At 59.3% G+C, this 19,018-nt stretch overlaps 1 protein-coding gene across 2 annotated transcripts in view; it reads left to right on the forward strand.

The window, feature by feature from the left end:
* The window catches only part of PRTG (protogenin), a 73,209-nt gene extending 60,939 nt beyond the window's left edge, over positions 1-12,270 (forward strand). The window contains exons 12-20 of one of the 2 annotated variants that reach the window (XM_053273188.1): positions 1,855-1,950; positions 2,345-2,531; positions 4,434-4,561; positions 5,246-5,416; positions 6,302-6,490; positions 7,576-7,696; positions 8,200-8,377; positions 9,423-9,530; positions 11,250-12,270. In XM_053273188.1, coding sequence (XP_053129163.1) covers positions 1,855-1,950; positions 2,345-2,531; positions 4,434-4,561; positions 5,246-5,416; positions 6,302-6,490; positions 7,576-7,696; positions 8,200-8,377; positions 9,423-9,530; positions 11,250-11,627 — 1,556 coding nt within the window. In that variant the 3' untranslated portion in view covers positions 11,628-12,270. The remainder of the gene's footprint in view (positions 1-1,854; positions 1,951-2,344; positions 2,532-4,433; positions 4,562-5,245; positions 5,417-6,301; positions 6,491-7,575; positions 7,697-8,199; positions 8,378-9,422; positions 9,531-11,249) is intronic. The other variant, XM_053273189.1, reaches the window with a different exon arrangement.
* Positions 12,271-19,018: the final 6,748 nt, after the last annotated feature.

Raw genomic sequence — 19,018 nt, forward strand, 5'->3', positions numbered from 1 at the left:
CTCGCCCCTCCATTGCATTCCTGCTCAAGGTGGCTCACAACCTTAATAAAATAGATACAATGTAAAGTAAAAGATTAATACAATTTAAACAGGTTATAAGAGCAGGCTAGAACCACATTTAAAAAATCTTTAACAGTTTCAAATTAATAGTTATTAATAAAAAGCTAAAAACCTACCAGATATAAACGGCAGATTTAAAGATGTGTTTTTAATTGTATTTTAAAATACAAAACACAATAAAAGTCTGTGAGTTTCCCACCAACAGCGCTCAAGCCGCCTACCGGCCCGCTTCATGGTCCACAACTGGCCAGCATACCAGGGCGTTGCTTGGACTTGGCGGGTTGCAAGAGGGACGTTTGGGCAGAGCCGTGTCAATCGCCCGGCCAGTCTCCTCACGCCGGAGGGAGACGAGGGCCTCCGCAGCCTCTTCCGCTCTCTCAGAAGGGAACGCCCCACCAGAGCCGTTGGGAATCCACCAGGACCCACAAGCCTCCGAGGGCAGACCCCCCTAACCGCCCCCTGCCCCTGCCGGGGTGTCTTGGGTCCACCTTCAGTCCCGTCTTCACCGGAGAGTGATCCGTCCACGGCAACAGTATTCAGGCCGTTCAAATCACTCTCTCAGCCATGAAACTCACTGGGTGAGCTTGGCCCAGTTGCTCCCTTCCAGCCTAACCTACCTCACAGGGTTGCTGTGCGGATAAATGGAGTGGGTAGCTCATCCATGTATGGGCTCTCTGGAGAACTAGCTGGGTATGCTTGGTGGTGGTGGTGGTGGTGGTTTTTAAGGGCACCGAAGCAGACTTCTGCCTGCCCCCCAAGGCCTCCTGTCTGAGGAGACTGGGGCTCCTGCCACCTGCTGAGTTCCCGGGGCTGCAAAGGTGTGACCCTAACCCACCACCCAGCAGCAAGTGGGGCTGGCTGGTAGCAGGCAGAGTTCAGTGAGAGACTCTGAAGTTTGGGTCTTCAGGCGTTGCCCTCTGAGCTCGTGATTGGGCCCCCCCCCCCGCTCACTGGGCCAAGAGGCACCTTTGACCGTGGCGATTCTCTTCCTTTAGCAGGGGGAGAGCAACTGGCCCTCTCCAGCCCCAGCATCATACTTCCAGTGACTGTTGCTGGCGTCTGTCTATGTTTAGATTGTGAGCCATCTTATCTTGTTTATCTATTATTTCTCTATGTGAATTGCTTTGGAAACTTTTGTTGAAAAGTAGTATATACATATTCCTTGTGGCTGTGATCCAGTGCTTAGAAGTCCAGGGAATGGGGCCCCTCGGGTGGTTCTGTCCCCTGGACTTCAGAGGCAGTCTCTGCTCACGATGATTTTGCTCTCAGTGATCACCTTAGTTAGCTGGTGTTAAGCCCTCCTTGGGCGTCCCAGGTGTGCCCTGGTCCACACGGAGGGGCCCCTGAACAGGTGGATTTCCCTGTCTGTGTCAGCAGAGGGGAGCCACATGCCTTTCTTCCTGGCTCACCTGCCTTCACGTATCGCATTGTATAGCAGGGGAGGAGAAGGCAGCGGGGAACTAGGGGCACAGATGCTCTGCAGCGGATCAGCTAGTTTTATACATGTCCCATTTTATATGTTCATCATTTTTAAAATACAGCTGTTTAATAATCTCATAGCTACCCTCTTGTCTAAGTATAGCAGTGTTATAGTATTCTAATCTAGCTTTATACTATTAGATACAGTTTTATGGTTCCATAAGTTGTTGTTATTTTGAATCATGCTCTACTGTTCTATCTTATGCTGGTCTAGGACCTTAATAAAGAAGATTGATTGGCTGGTTCTTCCTCTCTCCGCCCCGACCCCCCCCCCCTTGCTGCTCATTAAAGAATTTCATTTTCTTATTTCTGCAGATCCCAGAAGGAAGTACCACGTGCGTCTGCTGGCCTATAACAACTTGGAAGACGGCTACCAGGCAGATCAAACCGTCAGCACCCCTGGATGTGTCTGTACGTGTTGACATTGTTGTACTAACAGTACCAGCCACAGTTGTGTGTTGTGGGAGTTGTGCTGACACATCATTCTTACGGTGTCTCTCTTGTGTAAGCGTTGGGGTCCCCAGGTGTGGCTGGACTCCAGTTCCCAGCACCCCTTTGGCACTCATGGCTGGGGAGGACGGGAGCTGCCGTCCCACTCCGCCTGGGGAGGGACCCCCTGCTGGAACCCGTCGCGGTGAGAAGGCCTTGGCTTTCTTTGGGCCAGAAGCCCTGGAGGGTAATAGGTGCGCTCTCCTCCCTGGCTTCCTGAGTTGTGAACCCAGGTGTTAGGTTTGGGAGAGCCTTCAGTGGCTGCAGGCCTCCCCTAATGCCGCCCCTCGCTTTGCGCCTTCTGTCCTTGCTGCAGCTGTCCGCGACCGCATGGTTCCGCCGCCTCCGCCTCCTCACCACCTCTATGCCAAAGCCAACTCTTCCTCCACGATCTACCTGCACTGGGGACGCCCCGCCTTCACTTCCGCGCAAGACATTAACTACACACTCCGCTGCAACCCGGTGGGGCTGCAGAATGCTTCTCTGGTCCTCTACCTTCAAACGTAGGTGCCCTTTTGCTGGCTCTGTTCTCTGCATTCTCGGTCATTGCATTGATTACCCTTTCTCCACAACGGTCCTGGGCTGTTCTCTCTCGCTATGGAATAGAAGGTCTCAGTTTGCAGAGACCAAGCCGGGTCCTCGTCGCAGGGCAGGGCAGAGTTCACCAAGGTCCGCTCCTGGGCGGGATCACAACTGGCAAAGTGATCCCGTCCCTGGCATAGGTTTCTGCAGGAAAGTCGCAACTGACTAAGGTCAGTGCCAAGAAAGCGGAAGTGAAAGGATGGAGAGAAACTGGGGTAGACCTCACCATTCCATCCACAGACTGTGGCAAGGCAACTTGTTGATCATTGCTCTTTGGTGACTGGTGTCTCCTCTTCTGAACAGAGGGGATCCTGGTGCCTAACTCTCTCTAGGTCCTTTCAAGGTCCGACCAGCCAGTAAAGGTGTTTTGCATGCCTTACTGACCAAAGGAAGTAGGTTCCCAAGCTCTGCATCCATGTAATTTTTTTTTTTAAAGGTACCATACATTGCTGAGACTTAATAATTATTGAAGAGTGGGGGAAACCCCAATTGATTTCTGCGTAAGCTTTGGTAGATGCATGCATGAAATAGACGTGGGAGCCTTTAAGGTGCTACAAGACGCTTGCCTGGGTTTGCTGCATTTATCGATGCTGCATGTGCGGGTCTGAAGAGCTGGAGGGTGTTGGGTGGACCTTTATAAGCAGTAGCACCTCTACCTGATGAATGGCAGCCTGCAGGCAGCGTGGCTGTCAGGTGAGGCAGGGGAGAGAGGAGCAACCTTTGGCATCCCCTGATGAGCTGCTACTGGCATAAAGCTCCTGCCAGTATTTTTCAACCTTCTGTTAATTAGCCCATTTTGCAGCAAATATGCATATTCTTCTCATAGGTGGCAGGTTGTACACTGCATGTGGTGTGGGAGTTGGGGAGGATCACAAAATGTGCTTCCCTGGGAAAGAAAATTGGAGCCTAGCATATGAAAGATCAAGGGGTGGGAAGGGAGCTGGATGTTTGATCATCTTACCTAATATTTAACATGGCAAAGATATCCTTGTGAGTCAGATTTCCTGTTGCAACCCTTGCAAGGTTTGGAAAAGTTTAATTGTACTGGTTAACAATATATGTAGGCATAATCCCATAACCGCCTTGGGATTGTTTTAATGAAAGGCGGTATACAAATTTAACAATAAATTTAACAATAAAAAAAATAATTAATCTGTGGAATTCTCTGCCACAGGATGTGGTGATGGCCGCCAGCTTGGATGGCTTTAAAAGGGGCTTAGACAAATTCACGGAGGACAGGTCTGTCAATGGCTACTAGTAGTCTGGGGGCTATGGGCCACCTCCATCCTCAGAGGCATGAATCCTCTCAATCCCAGTTGCAGGGGAGCAACAGCAGGAGAGGGGGCCTGCCCTCCCCTCTGGCCTGTGGGCATCCCAGGGGCATCAGGTGGGCTACTGTGTGAACTAGATCCACACAGGGTGCTGGACTCGATGGGCCTTCTTGGGCCTGATCCAGCAGGGCTGTTTTTGGTTAGGTTCTTTGCATCTGGCGCCTGTCCGTCTTGGAAGTTTGGTCTTGAGTTGCAGAGGCCTGTGGCAGTAATCAAGGGCGGGTTGGCTTCGCTGTAGGCAGCAGGTCGCTCACTCAAGGTATTGCTCGCCTTGTCAGAAGCCACACACCAAACAAGGAGGGGGGATGCTGCGGTCCGGAAACCCATTCCTGCTGGTCACTTGCAAGGCATCTCCCAGAGAGGGGTGCAAAGGCATTGCAGGGCCCCCGCAGCGGAGACCTTTTGCAGCCGACGCATGTGCCAAGGGGAGCAGGCGGGCCTCGTGTCTGGACAGAAGACGACCCCCTCTTGTGAGCCTGTGTCTCTTTCCAGGTCAGAAACCCGCATGCTGGTTCAGGGGCTGGAGCCGAGCACCCAGTATGAGTTTGCAGTCCGGCTTCACGTGGACCAGCTGTCCAGCCCTTGGAGTCCGGTGGTTTACCACGCGACCCTTCCCGAAGGTGAGGGGCTCAGGCATGGCCCGGGACAGAGGGCTGCACCACATGGGGCTCCCTGCCAGCCCTTGGGCAGGCTGCCGCTGCGTCTCTCGGTGCCTGCACTTTGGCCCCTCGGCTGATGCCGCCCGCCAGCCCGGCAGGACCCTTGGACGATGCTGGCCACACTTGTGGCCAGATGCTTGCCTGTGGACGGGTCCCACATGCTCGGGATCTGGTGCCCAAGCCCTGGATTTCGGAGTGCCGGCTTTAAAGTGCCACTAAGAAGAGGGGCTCGGGGCAATCTGAGCAGCTTCTCTTTTCTGAAGCGGTGCCTATGGCCATGAGGATTGCCCGGCCCAAGAGGCCGCCTGTCCAGTGGGGGCCCTCTCGCCTTGAGCAGCAGGAGAGCAACGGAGCCTCTTCGGCCCGGCCCAGCGTCCCTCGGGGGCTGCTGCCGGTGTCTCCCTTGGGCTTCTTTGTCTCGTCGTCGTCTTCTGACCCATTTTGCTCTTTGTTGGAGAGGGTATCAACCTGCTCCGCCATGCTCCTCGCTGAGCCCGAGGGCCGTTTCCCTGGCGTCCCCTTGCAGGCCAGCTCTCTTGGGATGGGAGCAGGGTTGCAGACTGGAGCTCTTCGGGCTAGTGCTGCTTCCACACAAGGGCTTGTGAGTGTGGCTGCCCCAGCGATGCTCCCTGGTTGTCCCCACAGCGCCAGCCGGTCCCCCGTTGGGAGTGAAGGTGACGCTGATCGAGGACGCCACGGCTCTGGTGTCTTGGAAGCCGCCGGGAGGCCAGGGCACTGTGGTCTCTCGCTACACTATCCTCTACGCGTCTAGAAAAGCGTGGATCGCTGGAGAATGGCAGGTCCTGCACAGGGAAGGTAAGCCACAGGCAGCAATGCCTCGCTTGGCTTGGGAAAGGATGGCCGCTTGTTCAGCCCAAAGTTCGCTCCTGGCTTTCAAGTTCCTTTCCCACCCATGCAACCCCAAATTCAGTCAGCCCTGCAGGCCTCCTGGATGATCTGTGGCCCAACAGAAGCCCGAAGCTCTCTGCCTGCACACGGTGGCGGCGGGAAAAAGCTGCTTCCTTCACTTGCTGGTTGGTTTCTTTCCTCGCCAAGCAGCATTTCTCAGTTTAGCTGCTGTGTCTATGTCTGACCAGCAGAGGGCACTCCTAGAGCAGCAGGTAGGAAGGTGTGTGTGTGGGGGGGGTTGTAATAGCCAGCAGAGAAGGAGGGGGGGCAGTGCTGTTGACTTGGGGGGGGGCTCTTGCAATCTCATGCCAATGCCAAATGGCCCCTAGATGAAAACATGATCGAGGTTTGTAAAGTGATGCATGGTGTGGAGAGAGAGAGAGAGAGGACCCCCCTCCCTCCCTCCCTCCCCAGGGGCCACCTGTGAAGCTGCATGCCCGGAGATTTAGGACAGGCCAGAGGAGGTGCTTCTCCACCCAGCGCATAATTAGTCTGCGGAATTTGTGGCCACGGGATGTGGCGATGGCCAGACTCAGACCTCCAGGCTCAGAGGCAGGGTGCTTCTGAAGGCCAGCTGGCCGTGGGCTCCCCAGAGAGGTCTCGGTGGGCCTTGAGCCTCGCCCAGCAAGGCTGCTCTTTTGGATTCGGGATGCAGCCCACACATCCGGACTCCCTGGGCGTGCTGGGCGGCCACAGGCAGGGAGTCCCGTCTCCGTCTGGCCGTCCTCTGGGAGGGGCTGCCACGGTGCTGCCGCCGCCACTGCCAGGCCCCGGGCCTCTTTCTCCTTGCAGGGAGGATGACGATGGCCTTGCTGGAGAACCTCGAGGCGGGGAATGTCTACATCGTCCAGATAGCAGCCTCCAACGAAGTCGGGGAGGGGCCGTTCTCCAGCGCGGTGGAGCTGGCTGTCCTGCCCCGAGACGCCCCCGAGTCGAACCAGAGGCCCAAACGCCTGGACTCGGCAGATGCGGCGGACAGCGGTGAGCGCCAGCCCTGCGGGGGAGCGTCTGGGCCTCCCTCTTGGCGCGCGCGTCTTTTGCACGAGGGGCCTGGAGTTGGTGAAGCCCTCTTGGGAAGCCAAGTCGTGGGAGGCGAGGAGGGAAACGCAGGGCCGGCTGGGGGCGCGTCCCCAGTTGCAGCCGCCCCCTCCGCCCAGACGCGCTGTGCGCCCCCACAAGCACGGTGCCCCGGCCCTGCTGCACGTTTAGGGTGTCTTCATGGCGGGGGGGGGGAGGGTGCTGGCGTCTTGTTCTCCCTGTGACTGGCCAGTGGCCAAAAAGAAAAGCGCCCGCTCTTGCCCCCGCCAGAAGTTGCGTGTGTGATTTCTGGCCGTGTGAGAGGACGGTCTTGGGGGGCAGAACGGCCCTCCCGGCGGGGCTAGCCCCAGAGCTACCCCCTTCTTACACCTGCGTGCCCCAGACGGTGAGGCCGTGGGGGGAGTCTGGCAGCTGCCGCAGTCACAGACTCAAAAGGCGGCTTCTTTCCGGCCAGGGCTCAGGTCTGGGGCTGAAAAGAGAGAGAAGTGGGTGGCGGCAGCACACGCCCCACCCCAGGGGGTCCGGGAGCGGAGGAGGAGGGGGAGGAGGTCCTGGGGGCCTCCTTCGGGAGTGGGGGGTGGCTGCCTGTGGAGTCTCCCAGCCCCCCCAGGCAGCCCTCCCTCCTCCTGAGCTGCCTCGCGTGACCGTTTGTGGGTCTGGGGTCTGCACCCCTCCATGCAAGGCCCCATTTACAGTGTGGAACGGAGGCTTCTGCCACTGGGCAAGGGGGGGAGGCAAGGGGGCTCCCGGACCCCTAGGAGAGACCCTGAGATTCACCCCCCGACCCCCTTGGAAGCCGAGGCCCAGATCACCCTCCCAACTGGCAGCTCTTAATGCCCCCCAGCAGCCGCCAGCTCTTTGCCCCATGGGATGGCTCCGTGCAGCCCAGTCGTGTGGCCTCAGCCTTCCAGGGCCTGCCATTGCCTTGGCCCTGCAGCACTGCCAGGCTTCAGCGGGTGGGGTGGGGTGGGGGGCACTGTGGCTTGGAGAAGGCACAAGCGGGGCCTCTGCCTGTCTCTCCTCCTCAGCCTCTTCCGGCTACTACCAGCTGGACCAGAAGTCCATGACGGGCATCATTGCCGGCGTCTGCATCGCCCTGACCTGCATCTCGGTCTGTGTGCTCATCCTGATCTACCGCAGCAAGGCCAGGTAAGCCTGGGGCGGGGGTGGGGGCACCTCTTTGCCGCGGCAGGCCCCGGGGGGGGGTCTTGAGAGACGGAAGGGGCGGAGCCCTCAAGCCACGGATGTGGCTGGACTACAACTCCCATCCTCCCCAGCCACAGTGGCCCGAGTCCACGCACCTCTGGGACCCTCCTCCTTTGCTCAAAGGCCTTTCTGTGCCTGCAGGAGGGGGGCCTGGGGGGTTGTGGGGTGTGGGGCTGGGCAGCTTGCAACGGGAGGCGGCCCTGAGGGGTGTCTCTGTGATGTGCACGGACCGGTTTGGAGGCCCTTTGACTGCCCTCCGAGCTGGGGTGTGTGTCGGGGTGTGTGTGTGTGTGCGCCTTTAAGGAGCAAGTGCCCCCTGCTTGTCTGCAAAGCCCACCAGAGTCCTCGGGTGCCCCCTGGCCCTGCCTCCCCGCCCCCCCCGTCTGTCCTGTGCCTCCGGCTGGGGCGCTTGCCACCCTAACCCTAACCCACTTCCTCTTGTGCAGGAAAACGCTGGCTCCCAAATGCCCCCAGCGAGGCGGCTCCGGCCGGCTCTCTCCGCAGGGCAGCTCCTCGGTCGGTGCCAGCGCGGCGGCGGGCAAGAGCGTGGAAGGGGCGGCAGAGAACGGAGAGGAGGCCTTGCTGCCGGGGGTGGAGGAGGGCCACACCTTCCTGGACGCCAAGGTACCAGGCCCCAGCCGGGCCCTCCGCGGGGGGGCCTCCTCCCCGGCCCTGCCGCTGCTCACGGATCAGAGCCGCCGCCTGCCTCCGGTGGTGGAACTGGCCCTGAGCACGTCAGGGCCGGACGGGGAGGGGGCACGGAGAGGGCGGTGGGATGGGGGGGGGAGGGAGGGTGCCAGGGTTCGAGCAGCGGGGGGGGAGTACTGAGGGGTGGGAGCGCTCACTGCTGCCGAGGGCACCCTGCGGGTGGGGCGCACCGGGAATTTGCCCCGTTGCCCAGTGGGCCAGTCTGAGCCCGAAGCAGGTAGGAAGAGAGGAAGCGGCGGCCTCCTGCCGAGTCGGACCACAGGGCCCTCGAGCTCCCCACTAGCTCCCCTGACTGGCAGCGGCTTCTCCCAGGCTGCAGGCAGGGGTCTCTCCCAGCCCTACCTGGAGCTGCTGCCAGGGAGGGAACCGGGGGCCTTCTGCATGCCAGGGCCCCTGGGGGCCAGGCGGAGGAGGTCAGGAGGAGGCATCCCCCCCCCCGTGGCTTCAGGGCAAGTCAGAAGGCTGCTCCTCCCGGTGGCCTCTCTTTCAGCGGGGCAGGGCCCCCTCCCAGCCACCGAGCTTCAAGCTCAGCAGGTCAGCACAGGCAGGAGCACAAACACACACACACACACCCGCATCAGACACAATGCAGGATCTCTCTTGGCATCCCCGGATATCCCTCTTTGGCAGCAGCCGGGAGGACTGGCAAGGCGTGCAGCGGAGTCCTCTGTGCAGGAAGGCTTCCTCCAGGGCTTCTGCAACGTGGGTCCCCCCCCCCCGATGTGGGTGGACTACAACTCCCATCCTCCCGCAGCCAGACCTGGGGACCCAAGTGGGGAGGACCCTTGGCTTGCTCCCAGCTCAGCGGGCATCAGCCGGCAGCTGCCGAGAGAGCACGGGGTGGCCGCTTTCTGGCTGGAGGTGGCCGCTGTCCTGCCCTCTGGGCTGCTGCCCACGTGACCCTGATCCCGCCCCCCCCCCCGATGCTGTGGAGTTCATGCCCTTTCCCTCTGCCGGTTAGGGTGGCACCGACCTGGTTATCAACCGCTACGGCCCCATTGAGAAGAAGCGTGGCAGGAAGAAGTGGCTCTTCTTCCAGGACTTGAGGGCGGCGGCCAAGGAGGGAGAGGTGAGCTGTTGGGGCGTGAGGCTCCTCTGCCTTTGGGGGAAGGGCCGCGCGTGGCAGCAGGGCCCAGGGGAGCTCCCACGCCAGGCCCAGAGATCCCAGAGCCTGAGAGGTGGCGGGTGGGATGCCTTGGAGAGAGGGAAGGCCTGCTCCTGTCCAGGGTCAGGGTCAGGGTCAGGGCGGTGTCTCCATCTTCTCTCCAGGAGGAAAGGAAGAGGCCTGGCAGGCGGCCACGCCGGGGCCATCGAGTCGAGCAGGGGCAGGGCCGGAGATCCCCGCCAGCCACCTCTGCCCCTGTGGCCATCAGGATGGCCCGTGCAAAGGTTGATGTCACTGGAACGCCATCTCTCAGCCTTGCACGGACGGGAGACGGCCATGAGCACCGCCTCCCTCTCCATGCTGGTCTCCTGCAGGGAGCTGCTCCTACTCCTGTGCGGTGGGGGCCAGGGAGTGCAATTCCCCGGGGGTGGGGCAGCCCCCCCCAGCACAGCTCAGGCAGCCTTCCTTGCTTGCTTGCTTGCTCCTTGCGGAGGGCCTGGGGCCACACGTCAGGGCAGACCTGCTGCCTGGCAGGCTATCGGAGCTGAGAAGAAGCTCCAGAGCAGCCCCCCCCCCTGCAGGATCCCCGGCAGGCCCACTGGCTCCCTTGGGGGGTCAGCACATCCTAGGGCGCAGGTGGCTGCAGCCAGCTGGGCGGCCCTGCAGCTGTGGTTGACTGCAACTCTCACCACCCACACCCGGGAATCCCTGACTGGCGGCTGCTGCCCTTGTCTGAGCAGCTTGGGGGTCTGCAGCCGTGCAAGCACACCCGGGGCCGGTGGGGGTGCGGAGAGAGAGAGACTGAGACTGTGGGTCGGCCAGCTGTGGGGCGAGCTTAGCTTCCTCCTGGTGGTGCCGCTGGAGGGACAGCCCTGCAGAGCATGCGCAGAGTGTCCTGCTGCAGATGAGCTGCCTTTCCCTTCGTGATAGCGCTGCTGCACGTGTGGCTCTGCTGGTCTCGAGGGAGCAAGCATGAACTGCCCCCTTGCCAAGCAGGGTCCGCCGTGGCTTGCATTTGGATGAGAGACTGAACAATACTCCCCTGATGGGATTTTTATTTAATTTTATTTATTTAAAATTTTTATACCACCCTTCCAAAAGGGATGATGGGGAAGAGCCTCTGAGGCCCTAGGCTGGCGCCTTGGCAGCAGCATCTTCAGGCAGGGCTGGGAGAGACCCCTGCCTGCAGCCTTGGAGAGCTGCTGCCAGTCAGGGTCGTCAGTACTGGGCTAGATGGACCAAGGGTCTGACTCCGCAGAAGGCAGCTCCCTAGGTTCCCATTAATCCATCCATTTGCCCAGCTCCAGAACAGGGAAGGGGACAATTTTAAAAGTGCAGCCCTAGGAGGTGGGAGCTGGTTCCAGGATGACATCTTGGGTGCCACCCGGTCAGCCCTGTGCACAGTCGCAGAAACGCCCCCCCCCCAACCCCCGGCCCGGCCCAGCTTGGTCCTAGGGAGGAAGATGCAGGTTGGTGTCCTGCACGGATGCATTGGCAAGATGGCTCTCCTAACCCTAACCCTTCCGGAAGCCGCGTGCAAAACGAAGAGCCTTTGCGTGCTGCCCCCCCCCCCCCGCCCAGCCTGCTGGAGGGGCAGCTTTGTGTTGGGGAGGGGGGGCGAGGCTGGCTGACCGGCTCCCCCTCCCCTCCCCTCCCCTCCCCTCCCCCTTGTGCTCCCTCCAGCCCCAGCGAGGAGGACGCTTCGCCCCAGCAGCCTGCTGCGTGTACCAGTCCGGCCCAGCCGTGCTCCTTGGCCAGGAGGGCTCCCCGGAGCAGCCGCCGCCGAGCGACCCGGCCCCTTTCCGCCTTGTTGCCGCCGACACGGAGCATTCTGCCCAGAGCGAAGGGAGCCACGAAACGGGCGATTCGGGCAGGTTCTCCCACGAGTCCAGCGAGGAGCTGCCCCCCTCCACAGGCCTCGGGGCGGCCCCAGCGCCCTCCGACACTGCTGCCGGCAGGGACTCGTGTGGGACCCTGTGCCCAGCCGCGAGGGCCTCCGAGGAGCCGCCTGGCCCACGCTGCCGGCTGCCTCTCCAGCTGCCGCCCAGGGGACAGAACTGAGGGGCCGGCCAGGAGACGTGCGGGCGCCGGGGACCGTGAACAGGGAGCCAAAGCTTTAAGTGGGGCGCCCTCGGGTGGCCCCGTGTTCCTCTTGGCCATTCTTGTTTTCGTCTTGTCGTGCAAAAAACTCACTCGTTTGAATGTCCGATGATCAGCAATGGGAAAAGAGAGGCGCGCTCTCCGAGTCGAAGCAAGGAGGAGGGAGAAGTCTCTCTCCAGAGCTAGACCGCCGTCGCTGGAGCAAAGGGGGTGCCTTTGCTGTCTATCTACCTCAGTTTGCCGGGTGGCGAACTCCGAAGAAGAAGAAGAAGAAGAAGAAGAATTACCTCGCGCGTGTCCCGAGTCGCTGCTTCCTGCTCGTCTCCTCCGAGTACCGTCTCCCCCCCCCGCCCCGCCCCGCCCCGCCCCGCCGGTGTTGTGTGTGAATGTGCGCGTGTGGTCCAAGGAGTTGTGTGGGGAGGCAAGCAGGGCTGTCCAGCAGGGGAGGGGAGGGCGAGGCGGGCGGAGAGCCAGGAGGAGGGGCCCTTGGGACGGGCGCGGCGCCCTCCAGACGGCTTCCCGCAGGCCCCCGGGAGCACCGGGCGAGCTCTGCCTGCCTGGGCTCGGCCTCATGAGCCCCGGAGGCCCGCCCCAGCCCCGTTGCCCCGTTGCCCCAACCTGCCTCGGACAGTGCCTTCTCCTCCTCCTCCGCGTGATGCCATCCACCCGGCATTTGTCGTCAGGAGGTGCCGGGCTGAATCTGGGGGGCTCAGCGGCCAGCCCGGCCCCTCTCCATTTGGTCAGACCCACCCGTTGACGCTCAGTAGCGAGTCATGCCGGGGACTTCGCCGCAATGGTGCCTTCCCTGACCTAGAAGATTAAATCACGGTTTTGCCTTATGCCTTTTCTAGTATTCCTGAAGCGGCTTCAGAGTGCAGAAAAGGTGCCTTAAATGCGCCCTGCAGGTTGGGGGACCGGGGGGCCGGCGGCGGGCTCCGAGCCGGCTGGGCCTGGCTGGCAGGGGTGCCCTCCGTCCCGCTCTGGGCGTCAGGGCGAGCTTCTCCGGGCTCGGAGGGTGCTGAATCCTGCCTCCGGCTCAGACGCAGACGCTGGCCGTGAAGATCCCGGGCTCGATCCGCGCACCGGCTGGCGCTGCAGAAGGGCCTCTGCGGGAAGGGAGGAGCCGCCGCCGCCTTGGCTGGACAGTCTTGCGGGTGGGGGCCCGGGCTCCCCCCTCGTCCCCAGGCAACTCCTGTTTGATACTACCTCCTTGTAAAGTTGTTCTAGTATTATTGTTTTCCCTTACTCAGGGCGCAGTTTGTTGCTTTTAAGCTGCCTTGCAGCAATGTGAGGCAAACTGACAGGGTATTGTGTTTTTGTTTTCTTTTGGCGTTGGAGAGAAAGTGTGTGTGTGTGTGTGTGTGTGTGCGTGAGAGCGAGCGAGCGAGAGCGCATGCGTGGGCCAGCCAATAAGCTTCTTCCCTCCCCCTCTCCTGCTCCCCGGCCAGGATAAAAATAAGAATAACAGCAGTAAAATTGGCCGTGCGAGGGTTCCGAAGAAGGTGACCTGGCAAAGAGCAACGAGAGCTTGCTTGTTCCATGTTAAGGTGGAACTCTGCACCAATTGCCAGGAGGACTCGGGGAGTGGGGTGAGGCTGTTTTCTCCCCTCCCCGCGCAAATATTTTTGGTCTCTGATGAATGGGCTGGTGGCCACTGTAGATTGTTTAGGCTGCGTCTGTTTGCTAGTGCTGAGCTGGACAGGACATGGTCACCTTTCACCGTTTTCTTGAGACAAAGGCTTTAAAGATGATAATAATCTTGTACCAAAGAATGTTCTGCAGACAAGAGAAGCTGCATATTTTCCAAAAGAAAAAGAAAAAAAGAGCTAGTTAAAAATGATAGGTTTGAAAACATTTTATTGCATCAGTAAGTAGTTACTAACCAGGAGAAGAGGCCCCGGCCAAAAGGGCCTCTCTGGACTGTAGTTGTTGATTGCTAGACTAGTTTGACAATGTTAACTACCTTTTATTGTTTCAAAGATTTTTTAAAAGAAAATTGAAATAGCCTCTCGCCAGCACAGATCTCCAAAGACTTCCAAGTGGAACTTTATTTTCCTTTTCTTCGGCAATTAGCTCTTCCACAGTCCAGTATTACAATATAATATTTTTGAATGGTTTTTAATATGTCTATTTGCTGAAGAAAAAGAAACTCTTCTCACCAAAGATTTATTTTTTGGTCTCATTGGACAAAGTTGTTTCGTGTACAGCAGAGTGTGTGCCACGGTGGCTAGACGAGGAGGAGTGGACCGTCGCTTGAAGTTCCCCGCGCGGCTCTTGGCCACGTCTCTCGGCAATACACGCCCAGGGCTGATATGTCCAGGTAGCCATGTTCTTCCCCAAAGACTTGTTTGCTGCGAGTACTGACACTTTTGGACCTCTTCCTGGCTCTGCGGGACTCCCCTGCCGCTTCGACTCGTCAGCATGCTCCTGCCACAGGCCCAGAAAGAGACAGGGCTGATCTGTCCCTCCTCCCCATCATCATCATCATCACCATCATCAGGAGGAACAGGTGGGGTTGTCCTTTCGTAGATGGGGGCTGCCCTGGCTGGCAGGGGGCGGCTCATGAGCTCTCTTGAAGGACCAGCTTCGGCTGGCGTAGGGAGTTGGAAAGCTTTCGAGTGTCACAGAACTCTCTCAGGCCTCACACAGAGTTCTGTGAGGCGCAGAATTGGCGTGCATAGTCAGCTTAGAGGGATCTAAGCTCCTCTGGTACACGTGAGACGAAATAGGTTTCTCCTGCCTTCTGATGGGATTGTACGGCTCAGTCGGAGAGGGGGGTTTGCCTCCATTGCAAAGAGATCCCGTTAACTCCCCTCCACAAGGCAATCTGCCAATGGCTTTTATGCAAGTACTTCTTAGCAGCAAATGAAGAAAACCAAAGATATTTAAGGTTACCTCAGCATAGAGGCATGTGTTAGGTAGGTCTCTTTGCTTTGCATTTCTTGTCTAAGTTTGCATTCTATCGTCCTGTGTCCTTCCGCCCCCATCCAGACAGGCGCTGGCGCTGCTTTGCCCCAGGGCTCAGAGGCGTCTGCCTCCCGGCAGGCTTTCAGGGGCCACGGATGCCCGAGCCGCCTCTGCTCCTTCCCGGAGTATGAATTTGCGGCGTGGGGGACACTTTCCAAAGAGTGGCAGTCCAGAAACCAAGCTGCCATGTCGTGGGCGGGCCCTTTCCTTCTTGAGAGCCGAGGGGGAGCTTCCTTTGGTTCCAGTGGGATCCAGACCGGGTGCAGAGGCAGCTGTCTGCCACACACATGCTCTCGTCTCGGGTCACCCCATGGACTTCAGAGGGACACCCGAGGCTAGGCCGTGGGGATTGGATGCTGGTCGGGGTGGCGGCCATCGTGGTGCAGACCTCTCAGGCGCCGCTTCACTCTTGCTCTGGGGAGCTGGGGAGCAAAGTGTCCAGGCGAAACCGTCACAGCGCAGCCCGCGGGGGGGGGGGGGGGGGCCTGACTCTGCCCGTCGATCCCCAGCTGTGCCGGGCAGGGAGAGTCTCTTCCTGGCTGCTCTCTTGCCACGTTCCCCAAGTCTGTGAACATCAGTCCATATCATCTGCTGGTCCGACGATGTTGCAGATGCCAGGAGCATGGTGTGCAGGCAGCCTGCGGGTCCTGGCAGACGTGGCGGGACCCCCGGGATGGTGTCCTACCTGTTGGGGTCTGCTTGACTCTCCGGGGCGGGGCGCCCGGCAAGCGGCTGGAGATGGGTCTAGACACCCGCTTGTTTCTGCTAGAGCGAGAGCATTAAGAACATTGCCCTGAGAAAAACCACAGCCGAGCCAGTCTGTTGGTCTGGCTCATTTGACGACTCTGGGCGAAAGTCTTTCCCAAGAATTGTGCCCTAACGGGGCTTGCTCTTGTGGTCCCCTCAGGCTCTGCAGGATGGTCAGCAGCGGCTCGTCTGAAGGAGCCGGGTGGGATGGGGCCAAGCAAGGCGCAGCTGCCTCTGGTTCCGGCACCTCTTTCTCCCATCCTGCCCCCATTAACGAGAGCCCTGCTGCCTGCAGGCGGGCCACTCATCAGGTAGAGCTGTGCGGCCTGGTGAATGGCCGGTCTGCAGGCAGTGCCGCGACCCTCCTTGACACGGGGCAGGATGGACGAGAGGGGCGTACGTGGGCTGCCAGGGCCCAGAGGCAGTTCCGTCTCTTGTGCCCCCCTCCTTAGGGGGAGCTGCTGCTGGCTGCCTTGCTGCTCGGCAGGCCCCTGCTTTCCTCAAGGGGAGACCCCAGGGTTTCCGTGGCCCTTCAGGGCAGAGGAGCAGCTGGGGGCCGGACGCGGCCAGCGGGGCTTCTCCGACTTGGGGCCCCAAAGCTCCCGGGCTGGAGATGATGGGCGTTGTAGTCCAACAACATCCAGGGAGGGGCCCGCGGCTGAGAAGCCCTGAGCTAATGGGCAGGACTGGCCTCAGGCGGCCCCCGCCTGGCACCCCCCTCCAGTGGCACCTGGTCTTTGCCACCCTGGGCTGCTTCGTGCAGCCCCTGGACAAACGCCACCTCCCTGCCCCCAGGCGCCCTCTTCCCGCCCTGGCGCTGGTGGGGGTCCCCTGAGCTCCTCAGAAGGAGCCGCCAGAGATGATGGGCTTTCTTTCCTGCCCTCAGCAATGGCGGGGCCAGGAATCCTAGGCTTGCTTTCACCCCCCCCCCCGCCCCATTTTTTATTTTATTTTATATTTTGGTAAGCAACAATGTTGGGTTTTCTTTCTTTCTGTTGTATTTTTGAAGATGTGACTGATGTGCAAGTGCGGGCACCAGCCGCGTTTCTTCCGCCAAGGGAGTTCTGGGTCCCGCCACTCCTTCTGCTGAGTTCTTGTGAGGGCGGCAGCGGCAGCAGGCTTGCAAAGGGAGGGCAGAGCTGAATTATATTAATTTTATATTTGTCTCAGGGGGTCAGCTCTGTGGGTTCCATTGCACGTGGGCAGCTGCTGTTTGCCTGGATAATGAATGTACTTTTTCAATGTTTTTGTTTAATAATGTGGATTTTAAAAGAAATTCTTTTCCTAGCATTATAGTGAATGTTAACCTGGTGTGTTTCTCCTCCTCCCCTGCCAGGCTTGTTCTTATACTAGCACAAGTGTCATGCCAAAAATGAGTAGAAATTGAAATGCCAAAATGTTTTATAAACCTGCTGTCTAAATACTGATGGATTGCACAGTTTAATAAAAGTTTCCTTTAGTAAACTGAAGCTTCCCCCCACCTTTATGGCGTAATGCTTTTTCCATTTGTCACCAAGACACAAACTGCAGCTCATCCTGGGCGACACCTACTCCTAAAGTGTAAAGTGTGCTGCGGGCGTCTCCTGGGCCCCCAGAGCCTTCCTGTGGTTGTCTTGGGTAGAATCCAGGAGGGGTTCCCCACGGCCCTCTCCTCCCGCGCAGTCTGAGAGGGTGACGGTGCCTCTCAGCACCTTCCTAGATTGCTGCTGCCCGATCTAGTTCCGGGGGGGGGGGGGATTCAAACCGGCAACCTACGAATCTTTATATACCACATAGTGACAAAAGTTCTCAACCCGGTTTACATACATGAATAACCAACAAGATGCTTGCCTGTCTCCAGAGGGCTCACAGTCTAAAAGAAGCACAAAGTAGGAAAAGGCAGCAACAGCCCCCAGGAGGGGCGCTCTGTTGGGGGCATGAATTTGGGCCTCCCCCCGCCACCCCCTCCCTTTCAAGGGTGGCTCAGTGAGCAGGGCCGACCCCCTGCTGACCCCCTCCCCTTCGTCCCAGCATCCTGCACTAGTGGTGCTGCCAGGGGCATAGCTAGCTGGGGAGAGGGGGCCGTGTTCTCCCCCTGGCATGAGGGAGTGAATGAAGGAAATAGGGAGGGGTGGAGCTGGGGGGCCGGCTTCTTTGCACCCTAGACCCGCTCAATTATAGTTACACCCCTGGGTGCATGTGTGCTCGCTCTCTCTCTCTCTCTCTCCGAGTTCCTGACCTGTGAAAGGTGGGCATCCATTTCCTCTCATGAAAATGGCTGTAACCTGTTCTGAGGTGGATTATCTCAGGAAATAGATGCAGCTGGGATATCAGCCAAAGCTGATAAAAGGCACCTCTGGCCACTGCCTCAACCTGGGACACCAGGGAGAGTTTTGTGTCCAGAAGCACCCCCACACAGCATACCTGTTCCTTCTGGGGAAGTATGACCCCATTCAGAACTGGCAGATCAAAATCATCTCCCGCGTTCGGACCCTGCACAATAAGTACCTCCATCTTATCTGGATTCAGCCTCAGCCTGTTACCTCTCATCCAGCCCATCACTGCCTGCAGGCAGGCATTTAGGAAGGTTATGCCTTCTCCTGATGATGTTGACATGGAGAAAAAGTTTTGGGTGTCATCAGCATACTGATAACACCCTGCACCAAATCTCCTAATCTCTCCCAGCGGTTTCATATAGATGTTAAACAACATCGGAGACAATATAGAGCCCTGAGGGACACCATACCGAAGTTCAGTTTTTTAAGAACAATCCTGGGGACACCATCTGGAATCTGCCTGAGAGGTAAGAGTGGAACCACTGCAAAGCAGTGCCTCCCACCCCCAACCCCCTCAGATGCTCCAGAAGGATACTATGGTCAATAGTATCGAAAGCCACCGAGAGGTCCAAAAGGACCAACAGAGTCACACTTCCTCTGTCCATTCCCAATTGGAGATCATCCATCAGGCCGACCAAGGCAGTCTCCACCCGAAAGCCGGTCTAGATGATCAGTTTCCTCCAAGACTGCCTGGAGGCCGCGACTGGATGGCCACCAGCTTGGATGGCTTTAAAAGGGGCTTAGACAAATCCATGGAGGAGAGGTCCGTCAGTGGCTACTAGTGTGATGGCTGTGGGCCACCTCCAGCCTCAGGGGCAGATGCCTCTCCATGCCAGTTGCAGGGGAGTCACAGCACCAGGAGAGAGGGCCTGCCCTCACCTCTTGCCTGTGGGCTCCCAAGAGGCATCTGGTGGGCCACCTTGTGAAGCAGGATGCTGGACTCGATGGGCCTCCCAAGGGTCTTGCAGCCGGGTTGGGGTCTCTCTGGGCCCCAGAGAGAGACGCCTGCCAGCCCCGCGGCTTTGGGGCGCCCCCAGCCAGGGCCTCGCGCTCTCTGGCTCGCGTCTCCCCCGTCTGCCGCCGGGGTGCCTGCTTCCAGGCAGCGAGTGGCGCCGCGTTCCGCCGGCCTCTGCCCGCTAGCTACCCTGCCGGGGACCCTCGTCGAGCGAGGAGTGGCCCCGAGGAGAGCCGCTCTGCAGGCGCCAGCAGCGGCCTCGGAGCGCCAAGCCAAGGCTCCGCCGCCAGGCCTGAGCCGGGGGGGGCGGGGCGTCCTGGGCTCCTCCTCCTCCTCCTCCTCCCGCGGGGGGGCCGGGCTCCTCCGGC

This window comes from Hemicordylus capensis, chromosome 10 (genome assembly GCF_027244095.1).
Source record: "Hemicordylus capensis ecotype Gifberg chromosome 10, rHemCap1.1.pri, whole genome shotgun sequence".
NCBI lineage: Eukaryota > Metazoa > Chordata > Lepidosauria > Squamata > Cordylidae > Hemicordylus > Hemicordylus capensis.